Source organism: Nicotiana attenuata, chromosome 3 (genome assembly GCF_001879085.1).
Source record: "Nicotiana attenuata strain UT chromosome 3, NIATTr2, whole genome shotgun sequence".
NCBI lineage: Eukaryota > Viridiplantae > Streptophyta > Magnoliopsida > Solanales > Solanaceae > Nicotiana > Nicotiana attenuata.
Window position 1 is genome coordinate 39,480,048 of NC_031991.1, and position 23,165 is coordinate 39,503,212.

The window sequence follows — 23,165 nt, forward strand, 5'->3', positions numbered from 1 at the left end:
AAGATGCAGATAATTTGCTTTAGTGTGAAAAAAGAAGAAGATAATTTGGAAATTTATGAGACATTACACAAAGAAAAGATCAAAAACAAGAAAAGTCAGTAAAGTTTTTGAAAAGTTACAATATGATTCATATATATGATATCTTTAATTTTAATAGGATGGTAAAAACGAGAAACAAAAATGGAAAGAAAAAACTTAAATTAATAAGGGATAATTTGGAAAATATAAATTTATGGTGAGGATAGTTTTGTCTTGAATAAATTAATTTTCTACTTCTGCTTCTTCGAAGAAGCTAGAATTTTCTGCTTCTTCCCAAAAGCAGAAAATCTGCTGCTGGCAAAAAGTACTTTTCTGTATTGGCCAAACAACTCAAATTTTTTAAAAAGTACTTTTTGGGGGAAAAAAAGTACTTTTGGCCTCCCAGAAGCTTGGCCAAACATGTTCTTAGAAGCACTTTTCTACAGCTTGGCCAAACACTAATTACTGCTCAGAAGTGTTTTTCAAATTAACTAGCCAAACACAAATTGCTTCTCACCAGAAATACTTTTGAGAAAAAATATTTCTCAAAATATGCTGATTTTAGAAGCTTGACCAAACAAGAATCATTTTTTAAGTTTTGTATGTCTCTGTAAAATCCGAATTCGAAACTGTGTCCGCGTATATCCACTGCTTATATGCTAATTCACTTCTGATTGATATTAAACAAGACATTACCTGTGAACCTTTATATACTGGAAAACACTAAATAAATTTTGTATACAATAATAGTGTTCATTCTTGACCGTTTAAACTCTTAATTGGGGTGGTCACACAATTTTATATAATAGTGTAGAGATCCCAAGTTCGAGTTTAACCACCATTAATCAGCAAATATATACATGAGATGATTACCATGTGCTCTCCACAGCCCCAACTGCTTCTTATGCCTGCTTTTAATCACAAGGATGAAGCTTATAGTCTTGGCAATACCGGAAAGCTCCAGCATTACGTTTCAATATTGCATAATCTATTCAGTTATTACATATTATTACTATGTTAGTTTCTTCTCTCCCTCTAAGAGCCCACCAGGAAATTACAACATATATGTTGAGTATTATCTTAGAGACTACGCGTGCTTTCCCTAACTAAAAACAGTTTTTGACCATCAGATATCATGTCTGTGTCCAGGATCTTGGCTCCATCTTCTGAGACTACACAATTTGCTGATGAAACTCTTAACTGAGCCTTAGCTGTGTTAATGAGCTCATCAAGGCTTTGTGGTACCCATAGAACTACTCTTCTTCTCTCGTCTTTGAGATCCCTGGGGTCTGAAGAGAACACTGTGCATCTAACCCGCTGCCCTTCATCTATCATACCAATAAATATTGGTTAGCTCAGGTTATTGTTGAGAGAGAAGAAGAATAGTTAAACACTTGCACCCACATTTAACACATAATGTCAGAGAACAGATCACACAAGCTAGAATTCCTTATCAAGGAGACGTTCAAATAGTGGATTAATGTTTTCCGTCCAATGCTCTTCGTTTTTGCACCTAAATAGCCAAAAAAAGGCTATTGTTTGTTCAAACTTGGAGTTAGCAGCATCTTGGGTTTAAATATAGGAAAGCTATTTAATAGGAGTATGATTTTCTAAATTGATATACACCCATCATCTGAAGGCTTGTTATTAGTTTCGAGTTGCCAATCAAAACTGATCGATATATTCTTGTGTCTCATTGAAATCTTCTTATTGCAAAACGCAACTCGAGGAATCTAATATCCATTTCAAAGAAACTAACTTAATTCTGGTAGCTGGTACTCGAATTCTCTAATTCCGCTGTTCTGTTTTAGTGATCTATACAAATTTTATCATACCTTTAGTTTGCTAAGTTAGGAACTAATCTGATACTCTTATGCTTAAAATGGTTTGATCTAGTAGATGTGTTTCTCAATGGTGCTCCATTGTTCATTGGTGTGGAAGTTCTTGAGAAAAGATTTATTGAAAAGGACTTCGTTTTGCCACAAAGTCTATATCGACCTAATTCATCCCCCTCCCTGGTCGGATTCATTTATTATAGAGAGAACATTTCAGATTTAACGTTACCTTGTTTTCCAAAGCTTGTAGAAAATTCTGACAATTGACTACCCTGTGCATCTTCCAGTAGCTTAATAAGATTCTTGTTTCCACCTACTCGAGCTTCATCAAGTGGAGTTCTTCCCCACCTGCCAATACATACAATTTTGAGTTTTCAAGAGGCAGGTTATACTATGTATAGTAGTCAAGGTAATAAACATCATATCTAAAGAAATGTCTTTGAAAGTCATGATACGATGAAGAAAAGTAAATTAAAAGGCTGAAAGTAATTCATGCAATTGTTGAGAGGTAATTTACAAAATAGAGCAGCGTTTATCACAGAACGCCTTGTTAAAACCTTTCACTTGTAAGTCTCCTCGTCAGATGGCCATAAATGGCAGAGCAGGAACTCTAACAAGGGATTCAAAAAGTATAAGAATGAGACAACTAGGACTCAAACCTGTGACCTAAACTAGTCTCTGAACCAATTTATACATAAAAAATTTATTTTTTTAATCTTGTTTTTGCAGTATAAATTTTCTGACAAGGGATTGAACTCCTTCTCCCAATGTAGCTCTGCACCTGGTGGCCATGAAAAAAGCTATAATTACATGAATATTTATGCATTTTAAAGGACACATTTACTTACAATAGCACAGTGCTCATACTCATTAAACTTGATCACATTTGAGTGCACGCAAGACTAAGAGAAGAGAATAAACCTGCATCTCTTCTCATACTACATAAGTGAATTAAATTCCTAGAAGTACCTGTCCACTGCAAAGACACTAGCCCCAGCTTCTAACAGTAACACTGAAATTGGAAAAAGCCCTTCTGATGCAGCTAGGTGAAGTGGTGTTCGAAAGTCATAATTTTTGGAATTAGGATTGATGCCGCTGTCTAACAGTCTTCTCAAATAATCTAGATCTCTTTTCGCGACTGCCTCACAAAGGCAAGTCCCATCATTATCTATACCTAGTAGTGCCCCTGCTTCCATAAGCAAAGAAGCCACATGATCATGGCCATTCTTAACCGCTTCAAGCAATGCAGTGGAGCCAAACTTATCTGTTTAGAGAAGTTTTTTATGAGAATTTCTTTTGGGGAGAGAATTAAACATCAATAAAAATAAATTGAAGAGTTCTAGTTATGGACCGGGTAAACATGAAACCCAAAAAAGAGGTTACCTCTAGCATTAATCTCCACTCCTCTTTGGATGAGAAAAACGGTGATATCTCCATGTCCCTTGGATGCAGCTAGATGCTGTGTTTTACACCATACATGTAAGATTTCATCAGAATTCTCTAAAAATGGTACTCATACTAACTTTTTGACAAAAGAATGAAACCATATCAGCAACTTTAGATAAGCAGAGGAAAAGGTATCAACAAAGGTACCAAACTTTGTGTGGATTTATTATAAGCAACAGTTGAGAAGCATTTAGATCCAGCCTTATTTTGGGGCTGTTCTACATTATACAATTACCACGTCAACAAAGGCGGAGCTAGGATTTCAAGCTTATGGGTTCGGGATTCTGATCGTTTTAAGTTATTGGGTTCTAAATTAATAATTTATTCATATTCAATGGATTTTTTAAAACAAATAAAAGATTCGAACTAAAGCTACTGGATTCGGCCGAACCTGCTCCCGACAGTCTAGCTCCGCCCCTGCACATCAAGTCATCAACTATTTCCTTAGTAGTAATGAAAATGTACATCTATATAGCGCTTGACACAGCACATATAAAGTACATGTTGTGTTATATTTGTCCATACAGATAGTGTGAGGGGTTAAAAAAAGGGTTTATAAAGATCCTGCGCTACTCCATCCATTGCTCAAGGTTCTGGATTGGATGCTCCTGCGCTACTCCATCCATTGCTTAAGGTTTTGGATTGAATGCGCAGATTCTTTCACAATGCCAATCAGCTATACTGATTACCTTATCAGATATATTATCTATTTGTATTAAGTTACACAATGACAGAGATACTTAACAGTTAACAAAGGGTGATAATTTCCGACTAGACTTTGCAGAATGAACTTGAGTGGATAAACCAGCTTATTGACCAATTCTGAACTAGTTTTCAAGTCAAGTGTATGTTGAAATTTATAGTAATTGGTTAAGATCAACTACTGTGAGTAGCAGGAATTCCTCCATGGCTCCATCTATCCCACTCAGAAGCCCCATTCTCTTTAGGATGTCCCAAATGGACAAGGCCTTTCCAATTTTCATTTCTGGTCATAGAAAGGTCATCAAAAATATATGACCCTAGATTCTAATGTTAAGTACCACATTGTTATTGTTGTGATTCCATATACTTGGACCACCAAGCAAAATAAGTACTCCATAATGTATTCTCAAGTTTATTGTCTTTACTTTCTTGTGTAGCATTGCCAGGTGGGAATGGAAGTATTAGTGTTAGAAAAAATACTGAAGTCTTTGCTCTGCTTCTCCCCACGCCCAGAATGGTTTTCGCCAATTATTTTGTATGTTGCTTTACTAAATGATTACTCATTAATATGTAAGTCAAGCATCTAGGATAACCATGATTGTGCCTAAAAAATCTCGGGGTTTTGTGAAAAACAAAGGTCTGACATTTCTTCTTATAATACCTTAGAAATAGCAAAAATGTGTACTTATCATCCATCTTTAGACTAACATATTTTTGCAGAATATAACTCTAATTTACATTTGCCACACATCATTACCATGTCATAGTCTTGTATATATTCAGCTGAATGTGAAATCTTGCTTATTAAAGCTTATTTGAAAGGGGTCCAAATGGATCGCAATGCACATTAAGATGCATATAGCCGACCAGAATTAGTTTGGCATTGAGATGCAATTGTTGTTGCTTATTATGGTGGTACGCAATAAATGAGATATTAAGACACGTGTCCTCAACTCTGTTTAACATATTATGAAATTGTTGTTCTCAAAAAGCATAAATGAAATCAAGGTAATATACTTATATTAGCTTTCAAAAATCTAAAATCAATGAAAGCTATATAAGACCAGTGAAAGGCTAGTAAGAATCGAACCCCTACAGACAAAATTGGGTTAGCCTGTTTTCTACTGGAAGAGTGTGACTGTGTTTCTACTGAAGAATGTTACTGCAAACAGAAATTGAGAGCAAATTTATAACCTATAGAACAAGTGAACAATCATAAGTTGGCAGATGAATATGATGAAATGAGCCACAAAGGGAAAAAAAAGAAAAGGGGGGGGGGGGGGGTATACATCTGATTTTCCTCTATTTCTGCTGCTTAGCAACAAGCTACTTCTTCTCGTATCCAATAGTCAATTGAAAACAGAAACTTTACTCGCCTCTTTGAAGAAAGAAGTCAAAAAATGATATTTTTGAAAATATCCAAATATAAGAAAGTTGCCTAATTAAAGCAACAATAAAATGAATAATGGAGTATAACCTTGATATACCTTTTCTATAAGTAACCTTGACATTGATATTTGGTAGCTTGTTATGACAGAAACAACTATAAATTATTATAGGGAAGTCCAAGCAAAGATATAATAAGTCCAAGCAAAGATATATCTTTCTCAACACAGTTTACAAAAGCTAGAAATAGATACCAGGGGTGATCTTCCATCATAATCAGTTCGGCTGGGGTCTGCTCCTGCACCAATTATACGACTTAGTCGATACAAATCTCCATCGTGAGCTGCACAGTTCAACCTCATCGTGAGCTCAGATTCATGTTTCGCAATATTCAGTGTTATGTCTGAATCCAATATCTTGCTTCGAAGGCTTGACTCTCTTCCCTGAGAAATTCCACATGCACATAAGATGAAAAACAACACTCTGTATTTTCGAAAATTTTAGAATCACCTGACATTTTTTTAAAAACTACCAACTTTTCCAAACCCCTGGGTCCAGTTAGTTGCTTAATGTTTAGAATAGCATTTGAAAGAAATCAACAGAAATTTGGAAGACAATAAGAGATTAAAAATGAAAAGATATTGAACCTCAAGTAGATTATTGATGATCACACGCCCGTCAGAGAAGCATATCCCCAGAATCTCCACCAGAGATTGTTTATCAATTCGTAGCAGTCTAGATAACTCATAAACTTGAACTGTATAAGGGACTGGGATGTTACAAAGAACAGAAATTTCACCAACAGAGTTGTAAGTGTGAAGATCCAGGAGAGATTCTTCAGTTTCATTTTCTTCTGGTTTTCTAACTTCTTCCTGTAGACATACAAATTATGAACAAACAATCTACAATTTTTTTTTTGGACAAGTAAAAGCTGTAACAAACAGTCTACAGTTGAGATCCTGTTCAGTTCTTTGACAACTCATGAAAGCCTTTGTGGAAACACCTCGAGTATAACTTACTAATTACATTGTTTTGAAAAATTACTTTTCGTTTACATATCAATTCTGGAAGAAATTCTCTCTGTCTCTCTCTCTCTCTCCCTCTCTTTGTCTCTCTCTTTCTCTCTCTCTCTCTATATATATATATGAGTGTAAACAAAAATGCAAAACGGATGTGATTTCATTATATCCTAGGAGACTACGCCAACCTTCTTTGTCTATCTCCATGTCTACCTTTCTTCCAATTTCTTTGCCCCGGAATTTTCCAACTTGTAAATATTCTATATTTTGAATTGCCAAAAATGAAGTACACAACCTTCCTCGGGTATCAAAGAAAAAAAAAAGGGCTACTTTTTAACACTGAGACGAACTTTCTCAACATTACTGCAGATGACGATATTCAGGGTGTAGGGGAGGAGGGAACAGAAACTTCCATGCCAAAATTCTTCAGCTGTCCATTTCTTTGTTCTCCCTTTTCCTTCTTCTTGTATTCTCCTTTATTTTTGTCTTTGTTGGACTTTACTTCTGTAGCCATTGTGCCTATCCATGTAAATAAATGTATCTGCTTCTAAATTAAAGCTAATTGCTACATCTACTGCTGCTTCCATTTTATTTCTCTGCCTAGGTTTAACAATCTTCCCTTTAGCATATCGTTTAGTATGACAATGGAATTCAAAAGATGGAAACCATACCACTTTACCATGACAGACAAAATACAGTTGATCTGCCATGCTACCCTGTTCAATAATCACTTCCCCTGGAAGGAAAAATTCTTCATGTACTTTGATTGCCTACAAAAAGAGAAGAATTGCTGAGGCGCCCTTCACTACTACAGACTTTGCATTGTCGCTACTACTGCATATCAGCTTCAGATGTAGGATAATAGCAAACAACAGGACATCCTTATTGACGTCAACATGAATCATAAGAATTGTAGTCGTCATTTGTTAAATAAGCACAAAATTTTTGAATTCGGTAATATTTAAAGAAAGGAAGCAGCTGACAAGTGTCAAATCTTGAAACAAGCACACGATAGCAACAAATAGAATCATATAAAGCTCTTAGGATAGCATAGCTTCCTTAAAGATGTACAATGAGTTCTGAAATAGGCGCCATTTTATTTTTAGTCACCTAGCTAAAGATTATTGTATCTTTGTTTCAATGTTAAAGGAAATAACTATTCTAGGATCACGATGAAATGTACTTGATATAAGATATTTCTTTTTGTCAGTGATATAAGATGAATTCTTTTGTTGGAAAAAAAAACAGGAAACGACTTGATATAAGGAGAATGCATCAGTAATCCGGTGGAATAGTCGAGGGTGTGCATGAGCTGGCATAGACAACCGTTATTTAAGGGGGGGAAATGATGATGAATGCATCAGTAGATTGAAGAGTTCTTGGGATATAGGATCAATCTTATCCATTTGGAAAGACAAGATTGCTTCACATTAGAATAAGCTGTTTAATGGGAAATAAGCAGAAAGAAAGTAGCATTTGTCTCTGCATTTATTCCTCAAAGATGCAAGAATAAGCGAACCAGTGACACACTTTTGTAAAGAAATAAAGAAAGCAAATATTATAAGCCCGTTTCCTTGTGGTTAAGTGAACGTACAATCTGTTTGATAAATTCATGCGAGCAACCTCTGAAAAGTGGGACTCCTCTGATGTAGGGCTCATACAACTTTTGCGAAATCTGCAAGAGGAACCCGTTACTGTGGCATACAACACCAAACATTCATATTTATACTTATTACTGTTCCTTTCCCTGATCTTTCCTTTCTCTTTGGTCACAGGGAGCAAAGAACAGGAGATTGTAAAGACTAAAGAGATAAAATTCTTCTTGCAATACCTTAGCTCGAATTGAAGCAGGAATATCCTGAAGAACAGAAGACTCATTATACCGGCTCTCATACTGTAATCTGACATGATCTTTGATCTCTTTGCTTATGCGCTTCCCCAGCCTGTTTCTGTTCATATACTTTATAAGATCTGCCATTTTATCCCTGAACTTTTCAGTTTTGGATCCTTTAACAATTAATGCTGCCATATTACCAAGTAGGTAGGCACCAAGAATCATGTCAAAAGAGACATAAATCATTACAAATATCATTTCCTTGGTATTGACTGCATGAATTTCTCCATAACCTGCAGCATAAGAGAAGAATAAATGCATTATGCCAGATACCGATTTTGAGAAAAGTAACCTTTCCAAATTCGTGCTGCTCTAAGAATAAAGTAGAATCACTTACCTATACGGCAATAACACCACAACCAGATAACTTCCCGGAAATGTATTCTTTAGCTTTTGATATAAAATGTTTAATGAAAGGTGACCTTTTTCAGTTCATCACAAATTCATAATACTTTTCTACTTATAATTATCTGAGATTACTTTCTAATGATTTCTTGTATTTTCAGCTCGGACAAGAGGACTTCCATTATATCTTCCAGTATACATCTTGCAGACATAATTTTTATTGCAGAAGAGTAATTTGGCTTGCCTTTGCTGAGATGTTTCTAGCATTAGGACATGGTAGGAACAGTGTGATGTTAGAAATTCTAGAATCCACTCTCTTTCTACTCCAAAGTTTCTCAACTAATAGCACTACTACCACCTTGGAGCTGTATATAACAGAAGCGCCGAGAGATCAGCGAAATATGTTAGGACATCATACAAAGGTGATGAGCCGAGTGCCAGAATATTCAAAGAGTTAAAATCCTTGTAGTATCACTCAAAATTGCAGCTTTCATATATTTAATTATGTAGGTTATGGAGGAATAAATAATTCAAAGTTCTTAGCAATTGAAGTACAACTATTTCCTGTTGCATCTGAATTTTCAATATCTCCAACTAAATGTGAATTTGATTCTAAAGAGAATTATTGATGCATGGCTTCATGTGATTTATAGCCTCTGTATCAAGTAACTAATACCCTTAGCTAACAGAAATTACTACAATCATTTAAACCAAAAATCACTAATCTCAACTGTAATTCCTAATAAACTGAAGGTCACTAAATTTTGCTGCATTATTCCCACACTACCTTTGCTAATTCTTATTTCTGCTTTTCCTAGTGGGAAACAATAAGCAAAGAAGTGATAAAAATTCAAAAGACACACTTGTGTTTAAGATGAATCTAAAAGATTAGTACAAAGATCCGAAGTAAAGAAGGGAGTAAAACATGAATGTTGTTTTAGACATTTGTATAAATGAATAGATGGAACTAGAATGATAAAATCAATAAGCTAATATAGTTTGAACTTTGCAGTAAAAAGAAATAGCTTACCAACAGTTGCCATGGTGACAATGGCAAAGTACAAAGATGTGATATAGCGAGTCCAAAGATCAATGTCTCGGAAATGTGCATAACTGTAGTCACCCATCTTCAGGCTTCCTATCCACGTGTAACCTTCCTCCCATGGAGGCAATGTAGTAGCCAGATAGTAAAAAATACAAGCAGCTGTGTGAGTGCAGTATACTTCGACAACTAATAACTTCACAATCCTTGTAAACAGATAATTTAGACGGATGTCTTTCTCCAGCTTTTCAAAAAACTCTGTCACTCTAAGGGCTCGGCTTAGCCTAATCCATAAGAGGTATCTAACTGGCTCCTTTCTTCCACAAGCCTGATCACAGAAAACAGCTTAGTAGTTCATTTTATAGCCATTTATGCCAATTTCTTTGCTATTATCAGCACTGGAAACTGACCAAATAGAGTGCATAACACTCTACAACTTATGCACACCAATAGCATAAATGTCAAGCTGCAAAGTCGTGCCCATCCACCATGGTTGGCAAAACCTTTTTTATTTTGTTTCTTAAAAAAGCTTCAAAGTCATTATAATCAACTAGATTCTAGTTGGCAACCATCGTACAGGGGCTGGAAGTTGACTATCAGAGGCAATGTCGCGACGATTATAACACTTTGTCAAAAGGAGAAAAAGATGAGAACAAGAAGACTAACACACAAGTTCCTAAATGATTGGAGAGTTGCATACATTTAGTCGATACACAGTCCTCAAAACTCCAAACTACCACTGTGACCAGTCCTGTAAGGAATGTTCTAGCCACCACAATTAAATTCTCAGTTTCCTAAATGGTATATTATAATACTAAGGCAATACAAAGTAACAAAGGCGTATGTAGCATATAAGTAACAGGTTCAAATGAACCCATAACTTTCAACGCGGAGCATAAATTTATTAAAATTGCAACAAATAGTAGATTTGAACCTATAGCTTTAAAAATATAATGAGTTCAATGCCAAAAATCTTAAAGGCTGAACCCATAGAATTTAAATCTTGGATCCGCCTCAACAAAGGAAGACTATTGTCTTAAATAGAAACTAGTCAGTCATCATTTCATTTGTCTTGGAAACAGAAAGAAACAAGGGTATAAGTTTATTCCGTTTCAAAAAGGCAACAACAATAATGACTTGGCGTTTTCGAGGTGGAGTATCACAAATAAGGATATCTCTATTGAATTAAGATAGTTAGGAAGTATTAGCACATATGCAGCAGTAGCAGTTACTCTTTTACCTCTTATTTAGTTGAGTTGTTAAGATTTAGTTCCTACTTAGTTGCTAGTTTTAGATTACAATAAGTCTCTTATTTAGGGGAGTTAGTTTTGTTAAGTTGTTACGTTCTCCTCCATCAGAGGAGTTAGCTTAGGGAGTTAGTTATTTGCTTCTTGTATTTAAAGGTCATTGAAGACTCAATAAAGATCATCACTTTCAAGCCTTTACTTTCAAGTCTTTATATGGTATCAAGAGCCTAAATAACACTCTAACGAGTAAGATCCTTATTTTCTTTTTCCCTCCCACCCTCCACAAATGGCCAACACCACCAGCGTAGTCAATGCTGATAATAACACCACCACGACTATTGTCCAGTTCAATCCTGCATCCCAACTTCCGATTAAACTAACTGGAAGTCATAATTTTGCGACATGGAAGGCACAATTTTCCATGCTCATGCACGGCCATGATCTCTTTGGTCATCTAGATGGGTCTACTCCTGCTCCATCCAGCACTATCACAACAGGCACAGTCACTAGTGTCAACCCACCATATGCTCTTTGGTTCCGCCAAGATCAACTAATTCAAAATGCACTCATGGCATCTGTTGATCCAACAATTGCCACTACTGTTGCAACTGCTGAGACTGCGAAGAAACGATGGGATGCATTACACACTGCCTATGCAAACAAGTCGCAAACTAGAATCTTTAGTCTTCGTGATCGTCTTGCGAGACTCAATAAAGATTCCCAACCAGTCACCGAATATCTACAAAATATTCGCTCTCTTTCTGATGAACTCTCGACTGCTGGTGCCCCGGTCACAAACTCTGAACTCATCGTTAAGATTCTTAGCGGTCTGGGTCCAGAGTTTCGTGAAATTTCAGCAGCTATTCGGGCTCGTGAGTCTACAATTTCCTATGAAGAACTCTATGAAAAGCTCCTTGATCATGAACTTTTCTTGAGCCATGAAGAGTCAAAGAAACCTGCTAGCTCAATCACTGCAGCTTATGCTTCACAAAATAAGCCTGCTCCTGCCACCAACCGGAACAATAGGCGCACCGCTAACAACAACAGCAGCAACAACCAGCAGTGGCGATACAACAATCGATCTGCTCCTACCAACCAGCAGTCACGCTATTCAAACACCACCAACTCTGGACGTGTTAGATGCCAATTATGCAACAAAGTAGGACACGTTGCAAGTGTATGTAGGTCCGAATCTCATAATCATTATGAGGCCAAGGCCAACTACATTTCAGCCATGCAAACAGCACCAAATCCTTGGATTCTCGACTCCGGTGCATCTCATCACATCACTGCTGAACCGCACAACTTGCAAGCATACAATGGCATGGAGCAAGTTTCTATGGGTGATGGTAACAAAATACCCATAACTCACACTGGTTTAACTCAAATACATGCATCAAATAATGCTTTCAAACTCTCTAATACTCTTTGTGCTCCTAGCATTAAACAAAACTTGGTTTCAGTTTCAAAATTCTGTCAAGATAATCTAACTTCTGTTGAATTTTTCCCTTTTCATTTTTGTGTGAAGGACTTGAAAACGCAGACTCCGTTGGTACGCGGTCGGAGTAGAGATGGTCTGTATGAGTGGCCAAATTCATCTTCACCAAGAGCACATGTGGCCTCCCCCAACTCCTCTATTATCACTTGGCATCGACGATTGGGTCATCCGCACGCAAGAGTTTTAAATTTTGTTTTAAATAAATTCTCGCTACCCTGCTTGCGAGAAAAAATTTCAGTTTGTAATTCTTGTTCATCAAACAAAGTTCATCGCCATCCTTTTCAGCAACTTACGCTATCAAGCTCAAAACCATTTCAAACAATATTCAGTGATTTATGGGGTCCATCACCGGTTTTATCAATTGATAAAAAGTTATATTACTGCATTTTTGTTGATCAATATACAAATACACTTGGCTTTATCCATTGAAAAATAAAAGTGAGGTTAAAGAACTTTTCAAAGATTTTCAAGCATTAATGGAACGTCGTTTTAATACAAAAGTTCTGTCAATCTATACAGATGGTGGTGGAGAATATAAAAGCCTTGATCCATACTTAAGCTCTCAAGGTATTGAACATCTTTTAGCTCCTCCATACACACCTCAAAGAGTTGCTCTTGCAGAACGACGTCATAGACATATTATTGAAACTGCAAGAACATTACTTCATGAAGCTTCGCTTCCGACGTCTCTTTGGTCGTTTGCTTGTCAACATGCTGTTTATCTAATAAATCGCTTGCCTACCTCACTTTTAAAAAATCAATCACCCTTTCAAATGTTATTTGGAAAAACACCTGATTATCACTCTTTGAAAATTTTTGGGTGTTTATGTTATCCGTGGCTAAAACCATACACAAAAAATAAATTAGAGCCGAGGTCGACCCCGTGTGTTTATTTGGGTTTTTCATCAAATTATCATTGTCATCAATGTTTTGATCCGAAAGCCTCAAAAATATACCTGTCTCGTGATGTAAAATTTTTTGAAGATATTTTTCCTTTCCAGAATATATTTTCAAAAATTTCCTCAAATTTTAAAACACTTGCGTGGGAAAAACCAACCCAAACAAACTCAACTGCATCTCCTATTTTCTCTCCTTCAGTTAACATAGATTTACCCTCCCCAGTGATTTTACCCAATGCGGAGTCCATCTTACGTACAACTGAGACCATCTCCTCTAGCTGCACTTCAACAGAATCTGCAAATCCAGGTATATCTCTTCCTCCAACCTTGCCTACCCCTCCCCCTCTTCATGATATCCAATCTTATCCCCCTCTACCAACCCCAACAGTTATCCCTAGGAATTCAAATGACTCCCATCCTACAGAGTCTCTTCCAAACTTATCAACAATACCCTCTTCATCACCAATAAATACCCAACAACCATCAACCAAACTTACAAAGCATCCTTCTTTTCCAATAGTTTACAGCCGCAAAAACAGTGCAATGCAATCACATAACCCAAATATCACCAACACATCTGTCTCACTTCCAACAACCACACAACCTGCTCCCTTACCCACTCCAGCCATGCCAACCAACATACCTCCTACCCAATCTCAAAATCGTGTTGTCACTCGTTCACAAAACAACATTAAGAAAACAAAAAAGATTTTTGACTACATGGCGTATTTGTCACCCACAATCACCCCATCCACTTTCCGTCAAGCTAACAAATTCCCCGAGTGGCAGAGAGCAATGAAAACTGAATTTGATGCATTGATGAAAAATCAAACTTGGGATTTGGTACCAAATGACCCCAGTAAAAATATTGTGTCTTGCAAGTGGTTATACAGGATAAAGAGAAAAGCTGATGGAACAATTGATCGCTGCAAGGCGCGCCTCGTTGCAAAAGGATTTACCCAAAGGCCAGGAGTTGACTATCATGCTACGTTCAGTCCGGTTGTGAAACAAACTACAGTTCGATTGGTGCTCTCAATGGCAGTTCAACAGAATTGGCCACTCAGGCAGCTTGATGTCAATAATGCATTCCTACAAGGACATCTAGAGGAAGAGGTCTATATGGTTCAACCTCCAGGCTTTGAAGACGAGTAGTTTCCCTCTCATATTTGCCGTCTAAAAAAAGCAATATATGGACTCAAGCAAGCTCCTCGAGCTTGGTACAACGAACTCAAGGCTCATCTTCTTTACTTGGGATTTCTAAAGTCTGAGTCGGATGCCTCCCTTTTCATTTGTCAACATTCTTACAGTGTGGTGTATTTGCTCGTGTATGTAGATGATATTATCATCACAGGGAGTCACAAGCGTATTGTTGATCAGGTTATTTACTCACTTGCTGAACGTTTTTCGATTAAAGATCTTGGAAATCTCCAATATTTTCTTGGTGTCGAGGTGCTCCGTGGTGATGATGGAATCATTCTGTCACAATCTAATTATATCAGTGATATTCTGACGGAGGAAAACATGAGTGACTGCAAGCCGGCAAAAACTCCAATGAGTTCAACAGAAATACTTAAGCTCAATGATGGTGCGGAACCAACTGATGCTACTCGATACAGAAAAGTTGTGGGTAAGCTACAGTACTTGTCATTCACCCGACCAGACATAAGTTTTTCTGTTAACAAACTGTCCCAATTCATGCACTGTCCATCTGAAACACATTGGAAAGTACTCAAACGCGTGCTTAGGTATCTCCAAGGAACGATTCAGTTTGGTCTCCGCATACTCAGACGCAATGATTTCAAGCTTCACATGTACACTGATGCGGATTGGGCTGGAGATGTGAATGATCGAACCTCCACTACAGGTTATGTACTGTTTTTTGGATCAAATCCTGTGTGCTGGTCATCCAAGAAACAAAAAACTGTTGCTCGCTCATCAACTGAGGCTGAATATCGTGCAGTCGCCAGTGCACTTGCTGAAATTAATTGGGTAACGAACTTGTTGAAAGAATTATACATTCCTGTTCTGCACGCACCAACCATTTACTGCGACAATGTTGGTGCAACATATTTGTGTGAAAATCCTATGTTCCACAGCCGCATGAAACACATTGCTGTGGACTTTCACTTTGTTCGCAAGCAAGTGCAGCAAAGACAAGTTCAGATTGTCCATCAGCTCGCGGATACTCTCACTAAAGCACTGCCCAAGGCATCCTTTGACAGTAACTTATTCAAGCTAGGCGTTGTTACACACCGTCTACCTTGAGGGGGGTGTATTAGCACATATGCAGCAGTAGCAGTTACTCTTTTACCTCTTATTTAGTTGAGTTGTTAAGATTTAGTTCCTACTTAGTTGCTAGTTTTAGATTACAATAAGTCTCTTATTTAGGGGAGTTAGTTTTGTTAAGTTGTTACGTTCTCCTCCATCAGAGGTGTTAGCTTAGGGAGTTAGTTATTTGCTTCTTGTATTTAAAGGTCATTGAAGACTCAATAAAGATCATCACTTTCAAGCCTTTACTTTCAAGTCTTTATAGGAAGTACATAGCTATATATATAACCTTGTCTTTTGACTAGAACAGCACATTGGTATTAAATTGCAAAAACTTGAACAACACAGCCATAATATAAATCAATCTATCAAGTAGCCTCAATCCTGAATTAGTTGGGATCGGCTGTATGAATCCTCAAAAATATTCCGCTCTATTCAGGTCCTATTCTGAGATTCCTCATGGTTAAACATACCTTGTATATAGCATCCCATGGGAAGCAACCTAGCAAGTCCACCGGGAAACGAGATTTCAAGTACCTATACATATTACTGAAAACTTTAGGGCAATCATAATCGGTGAATAAAAACAAATGATTGAAACAAAAGTTGCATGAATAGTACTAATAGGAATTGCGTAAATTAAAAAAGGGACGAAAGGGGACAGACCGAAGGGCAATGAGTTTACGGTCGTAGACCATGCAGTAAGAATGAGCGTCTCGATACGCAACAAAAAAGAGAACGACGATGTCGATGAGGAAAGCAATTTGGCCGGCGATGTCCAGTAGGAACAGATTTTCGGGGAGTCCTCTGAAAAAACCAAACTCCATGGGAGTGAAGAAGGAGGAGTAAATCGCCCATATCAGAATGAATTGAGTCCACAACAGGTACCACCTGCATTCAAAAATTCTCTTTATTTATTTTGTAAGAAGCAGGAAGTGGCCGCTATAGTAGTTAGTAATTGTTATCTTGGCGCCACGGACAAGGTATAATTTCGGATGATATTGAAAATTATTGAGGGTTCAGATTGAGAAAGAAAAAGATTCTTTTTATAATTGTCAAAATACCAATTTGGCATTGCTTATTATAAACAGTTGGCAAACGGACTTTTGATTTTTTTTATTTTTTTTATTTTGTTTGAGTTTAAGTTTTCTGCGCTAGTTATTAAAAATTATTCACAAATTAGATAAAAGATAGAAATGATAACTAGGCTAGTATCACATGTTGAACTATGTTGAGGGGTCCTTTGGTCACGGAATAAGGATTATAATCTCATAATAAAATTAGAGATTGTATTTATCCCTGTTTAATAATGAATGTAGTTAATACTGATATAGATTTTATTATTAGTTATCCCAGGTGGAAAAGCTAATTCTCCCCTATAGCATATCCTAGTCTATCCCAAAAGTCCTTTTCTTTTTTGTTAAAAAAGTATTTTATATTTAAGGTGTTTGACAAAAATAAAAAAGTATTTTAGAGCAGCAGCATAAGTGATTTTTCTGCTTTTGGAGAGAAGCTACAATAAATATTTAATTTTTTTCTTCAAAATAATACTAATCGCAAATTGAACTTTTACTATCCTTTTTCGTAATTTGATACTTAAAAGTGTTTTTTTTTTTAAAAAGTGTCCAAACACAAAAAATATTATTCAAATGAATTGGCCAAACACAAACTGCTATTTTGCAAAAGCACTTTTTCAAAAAAACACTTTTAAACAAAAGTATTTTTCAAAATAAGCAGTTTTTGGCAGCTTGGCCAAACGGGCTCTTAGAAACACGTTTTAAAAGTTTGTCCAAATTTCTATTGCTATTCAAAAATGATTTTCAAATTAATTAGTCAAACAAAACTATTTTTTACCAAAAGAATTTTTTTAAAATTTGAAGAAAATCATTTTTCAAAATAAGAAAGTTTGGCCAAACATGCTTTTAAATCCTTTTCTATATATAACCTTAAGGACACACAGTGACTGACCAATTATCGGGATGAATAACAAATCCATAGCAGTGATCTCTACGTCTCCTGCTTGTATTGTCTCTTCCTTGATCTCCATTTCTAACACTAACATTATTAGTGTCAAGACTAGAATAGTTTCTCAAAAGCTTGAAGCGATTCTTCCAATTAGAGGCTAATTTGTTGGAGTTGGAACTTTCTTGAAGATCTTCAACCTTAAATTCGTCATCCTCTGAATCTTCACCTCTTCTTTTTCCTCTATCCATCTTTGTACTTCTCTATCACTGCTTTAATTTATTTCCAAATAATATTATCTGATCAAAATAGACCAATGTTTGTTTAATATATTGTAATCATGGGACTATCTTAATTCTGCTAAAAACAGAAGCAAGTGTTCTTGTCTTATAGAGTCCAAACTAAAGTTGCTGGAGCAGGATACCTTTGGACATGATAAGGTGCTTAGATAATAGAATTGGAAATTGAACAAGGAATATATCTCTTTATATCAACTCCAGAATAAATATAGATAAAGGGATAATTTGGAGATTGCAAGAATAATAAACACAGAATTTATGCTTGTTACTTTATTGATTGATCTCCATTATTACAGTGTGAAGTTTTAGACTAGCAAATTAACGCTCTGTTTTAAAAGTCAGAATTGGGATTCGCCCAGGGGCGGAGCACTCGTAAAATGCCCCTGGGCTTATGTGTGGGGCTTAGTTTCGTGAGACTTACGCCTCGGTCATCGGGGCTTACGCCCCAGACACGCCCAACGCCCAACGTACTGGGCTCGCCTAATAGAACTTTATACAATTGTATGTAACTAACCTTGTATATCTTCAAATTTTCTTAATAAATCGTTGACTATTCAAAATTACTTTTTTCCTAAGTATAAATTATTATGTTGAGAGTATTGTCATAATTAAAATAAAAATTATTGCACGTTATCCTCTAAGACTACTATAATAGTTAATTTTAAATAAATCTTTCATTTAAAAAGTATTTGTTTATTAACTATTGTTAGGTCTTTACTATATAATAATCCATAATTTTTTATAATTATTTTTCTAATTTTTTTTACACGTCTACGAGATAAAATACTTATTAATTTAATAGCTCAGTATCAGCTAGTAACTATGTACAAATAATTAGTTATCATGGTGTTGTATGGTGAATTATGTGTCACTTTATTAACTTGTTGAAACTTAAAAATGAATGAGGCTTGAGAATCATATTTAAATTATAAATTATGTTTTTAATTATATAAATTCTCTTTCAAATAGAAAGCATATTAAAAAAAAGAGTATTTTAAGAAAAATATCAAGTTATATTATCGAAATTCTTTCAAGATTCATTACTCCTTAAGAGATACATATAAGATTTCGTATCGAATACATTACTTTTGATGTTTGAGTTGTAACAACATTGCAACTATTTGCATATTCTGATATATGTCATACTTTTCATATTATTCATAGTTGAATTATAATTTATTAATATTTTAAATATATTATTTGTTATAATTTTGTAATTTTAATGTAATTTTTATATTATTTTTTATTTAATACTATCTTAAAATTCTTGAAATTAGTAAAATTTAAAGATCCGTGGGACGTACGCCCCTATGTCTCAGGGCTTACGCCTCGCTTCGTTAGAAGTAAAACGCCTCGCCTCGCCTCACGTCCCCGCCTTTTAAAACATTGAATTAACGTCACTTGTTTTTCTTTGCGTGTATACCAGTTTTCTTGAGCATATCACACTTCTTTCGGCATTTTTGACAAATTAAGAAGGTTTCATTATTCTATTGAATTGCTATTGATTTATTCTGTAATTTGTTTTTTTTTTTGTCTTCTGATGCAATTTCCAATTGTGAGACTTCAATAAGGACATGTATATACTTATTTGGCGCTTATAATATAACAACGGTCACGTCCTAAAGTATAGTTCGACGAATCTTTTGTTGTCCTCGTACGCCAAGGGTTTTAGATTCCCATTTTGTTTATTTAACTATTTATTATTCGTTATGTCTTTGACTACAGCAAAATGTGCTTATACCCTTTTTTACGTTGATGGATTTGAGATTGCATCAAAGAAAGTTGAGAGGTTGATAGAAATTATAATATTGAAATGATTTTTCAATTCGTTATCGTTCTTTATATGAAAACATTATTCTTCTTTTTTCCTATTTAGTGTATATTCGTATTGGGGCCATAACTGTTAGATATTATTTATAATGCAAAGTCAAAAATTTCTTTTTGAAAATTCATTTACAACCAATAGTAATGAGAGTTTTTATTTTTCAAGTGTTCAATCTATTTCAAAGTGGCTTCTTGCATGAAGCCTTAAAGCCAAATGTTGAATGACTTTGGCAAGTGACTATGCAAACCATGTGTCTTCATGCATGGAAGATTAGGTACACTTGTTAATATTGAAGACAACTGGACTATATAATTGGACAAGTGTTAAAAGACTCTCCACACTTGTCATACATGCAATCTCCCGAATTGCCTATAAATATGATGGTTATTAGCCATCATATTCACTCAATTCTTAACCAAGAATTCATCTTGCTAATCATTACTTTCTTCCTATAACATTTTAGTTTCTGTAACAATTACAGGAAAAAAATCTACATCTTCTCTTCTTTCTGGGCAATTGTTTTGTGCAAATTCTAAACTTCCAGTCGTGAGTGCACGTGTTTGGAGGTGTTGTGGAACCTTCGGGAGCGACCGATCTTAACAATTTGCACCTAGTCGGGCCGAAATCGCTTTCAAGGCAGTGGCTTACCACGACACAGTATTTTTGATAAATTGTTCTTCTTTCCTTCTTGTTCTTAATCAATATTACCAACTCATTTTTCTTACAATAACTATATGATCTAAATCCGTGTACAGCCTATTAAAGGGAAAAACATTTCATTCATAAGGCTAGAACCAAATCCTCAGATTGAGAGCGGAGGGATTCTATCTATTGCACCACAAACCTAGGTGATGAAAGGATTACCCTAGATCATATAGTGATTCATTGCTTTTTGTTTTCTTTCACTCTTTTTTTTTTTTTAAATCACTTCAGTGATGTACACAATGTCCTCAATGTCTTCACAGGACATATGCCTTTACAAGTAGATAATAAATCGACAAGGTTGATATCTTGACTTTTCGTAAGTTTATAGAAAAAAACACTAAAATAAAAAAGGCAAATTTTTATGGTAAAACGAATCTCTTATAAAATAAACGAAAGGACGTGGACGATATGATTTGAATGCTATAAAAAGTATATATCAAATGATTTTAACTTTGGACTTTGGCATACTCAAATTAGACGAATAAAATCAGCGTTGGAAATATGTCGCCTTATCAATTTAAAGTTTTAAACGTCTCCTCACTTTATTTTTAAAAGCATGTTTGGGCATAAGAAATTTTTTACTTTTTTTCGAAAAATTTTCATTTTTTTCGAAATCAACGTTTGGTCATAAAATTTTCAATTTTCACTTGAAGATGCATTTTGGAAGTTTTTGAAAATTTGAAAAACTCCAAAAAACTGTTTTTCAAAATTTCCACTTAGATTACTCACAAAACTACAAAAACAACCCAAAATTATATTCATGTCCAAACACAACTCTAATTTACAAATACCATTTTCACTTTAAAAAAATTTCATTTTTTTTGAAATTTTACATTCTTATGTCCAAACGCACAATCTACCCACTTTTTGCAGTGAAGATGATTCCTCTGGTGGGTGGGACAGGTAAGAGAGAGAACAAATTTTTTGATGAGTTAAGTCATGAAAAATTTCATAAATTTTCTTAGGGAGATAATTTGTTTGGGTAATGATCATATTTTTAACAACAATTGTAAACATATCTTTTTCAAGAAACATTACTTGGGTCACTTTTACAAGTTTTATTGGAGGGATACTCACAAAATCAACCAACATATTTTGTTATTTTAACCTTTGTTGATTGCGAAAAATCGAAGCAAAATGTATGGAAAGAGTTAAATTCTTCTAAATCAGCATTATATCCAAAATTATTTCTCTCCTTTAAATTGACGTTTGATAAAAGATTGAGAGAGAAGAGAGAAGCCTTTCATTGATATTATCAGATGATTTCTCATCTATTTCAAGAGTAGAAAACTAAAACTACAAAAATGAAAAATAGACTTAAGGAAAAATCTGGGCTTTCACCTCATATACAAATAAATATAATGGGCCAATTAGAGAAAGTGGGCCTTAATCTGGACTCCTTTCGATAACTCCAACACACCCCTTCAAGTTGGAGGGTGGGAAGACCCACAACTTGAGCAAAAAACCATGATGAGTAGCACCTGGAAGTGGCTTAGTGAAGAGGTCAGCCAACTGAGTAGAAGAAGAAGTGTGTACCAGCCCTGATTTGGTAAACGGACCCTGATCTGTGTTCCGACGATCCCGGAAGGTCCATGGTAAATATGGGACTTGGGCGTATGTCCGAAATTAAATTCCGAGGCCCCTAGCCTTAGAAAACAATTTTTGAAGAAAATTATTGTGCTGGGTTTTAAAGGAAATAAAGAAATGAATTAATGTTTGAACTCGTTGGTATCGGGCCCGTATTTTGGTTCCGGAGCCCGGTACAAGTTTGTTATGATATTTAAGTCCTATCTGTAAAATTTGGCGAAAATCGGAATTTATTTGACGTGATTTGGACGTCCGATTGAAAAGTTAGAAAATCATGAGTTTTGAGTTTAAATTCATAGTTTTTTTATATTATTTGGATGATTTGATTGCACAAGCAAGTCCGTATGATATTTTTAGACTTGCGTGCATGTTTGGTTTGGAGCCTCGAGAGCTTGGGTGAGTTTCGGAAGATTTAGGCTATGTTGTGCTTGTTTTTGGATGCTTCATCGTCGTTTCTTCAAGCAAGAATAATACCATATTGAGCAAATGAGATCCAAATTCAATTTTGTTTGAACCATTAGATTTGTGTCGAAATTACGAAGCCATAGGAAAAAGAATCATCGAATTTGGACATCGTACGAGGAAGTTATGCTCATTTTCGTGTCAAGAAAAATTGTTGGTTCTGGTGTGGTCGCAAATGCGAACATTTTATCGCATTTGCGATGACCAGTTCGCAAATGCGAGATTTTTGTCGCAAATGCAACTTTTGCCAGCCCTGGGTCGCAAATGCGACATCTGAGGCATGTTAAGTGAGGTTTTTGACGAGATTTTCACCCATTTTTCAATTTTCTCAAACCCTAAATCTCCATGGGCGATTTTCCAAGGACCCAAACTTCTCCAAATCATTAGGTAAGTGCTCTAATCAATTTCTAACTATATTTTGTGATTATATCTTAGATTTAGCATCAAATTCACGAGAATCTAAAGGAAAATTTGAGGGAAATTGTGAAATCTTTCAAAAAAAAATGTAAAATGATGATTTGAATGACCAAATGGTATCATAATTAGATAATATTTGTATGGGTGAACTCGTAGCGGAATGGGTGTTCGATTTTTGTAAATTTTTTCGGGTTCCGAAGTGCGGGCTCGGGGAGTTGACTTTTTGCAAATTGTATAAGAATCATAGTTTTCTCAATTGAAATTGTTTTCTCTTGCATTGTTTGATGTATTCAAGTCGTTTTTGGCTAG

At 35.5% G+C, this 23,165-nt stretch overlaps 1 protein-coding gene across 2 annotated transcripts; it reads right to left on the reverse strand.

Annotated features, from left to right (window-relative positions):
- On the reverse strand, window positions 830-18,003 carry LOC109223568 (potassium channel SKOR-like). 2 transcript variants are annotated; one of them, XM_019387932.1, is made up of 13 exons: window positions 17,568-18,001; window positions 16,266-16,490; window positions 16,073-16,136; window positions 9,676-10,015; window positions 8,238-8,533; window positions 8,001-8,081; window positions 7,078-7,176; window positions 6,035-6,259; window positions 5,642-5,830; window positions 3,237-3,312; window positions 2,823-3,117; window positions 2,083-2,201; window positions 830-1,346 (listed from the first exon to the last, which is right to left on the reverse strand). In XM_019387932.1, exons 1-13 carry the CDS (start codon window positions 17,810-17,812, stop codon window positions 1,099-1,101), a joined length of 2,502 nt encoding a protein of 833 aa, XP_019243477.1. In that variant the 5' UTR covers window positions 17,813-18,001; the 3' UTR covers window positions 830-1,098. The 2 variants fall into 2 exon arrangements, with proteins under 2 accessions (XP_019243477.1, XP_019243478.1); XM_019387933.1 differs by lacking the exons at window positions 830-1,346; window positions 2,083-2,201 and adding an exon at window positions 2,210-2,634 and having other exon boundaries at window positions 17,568-18,003.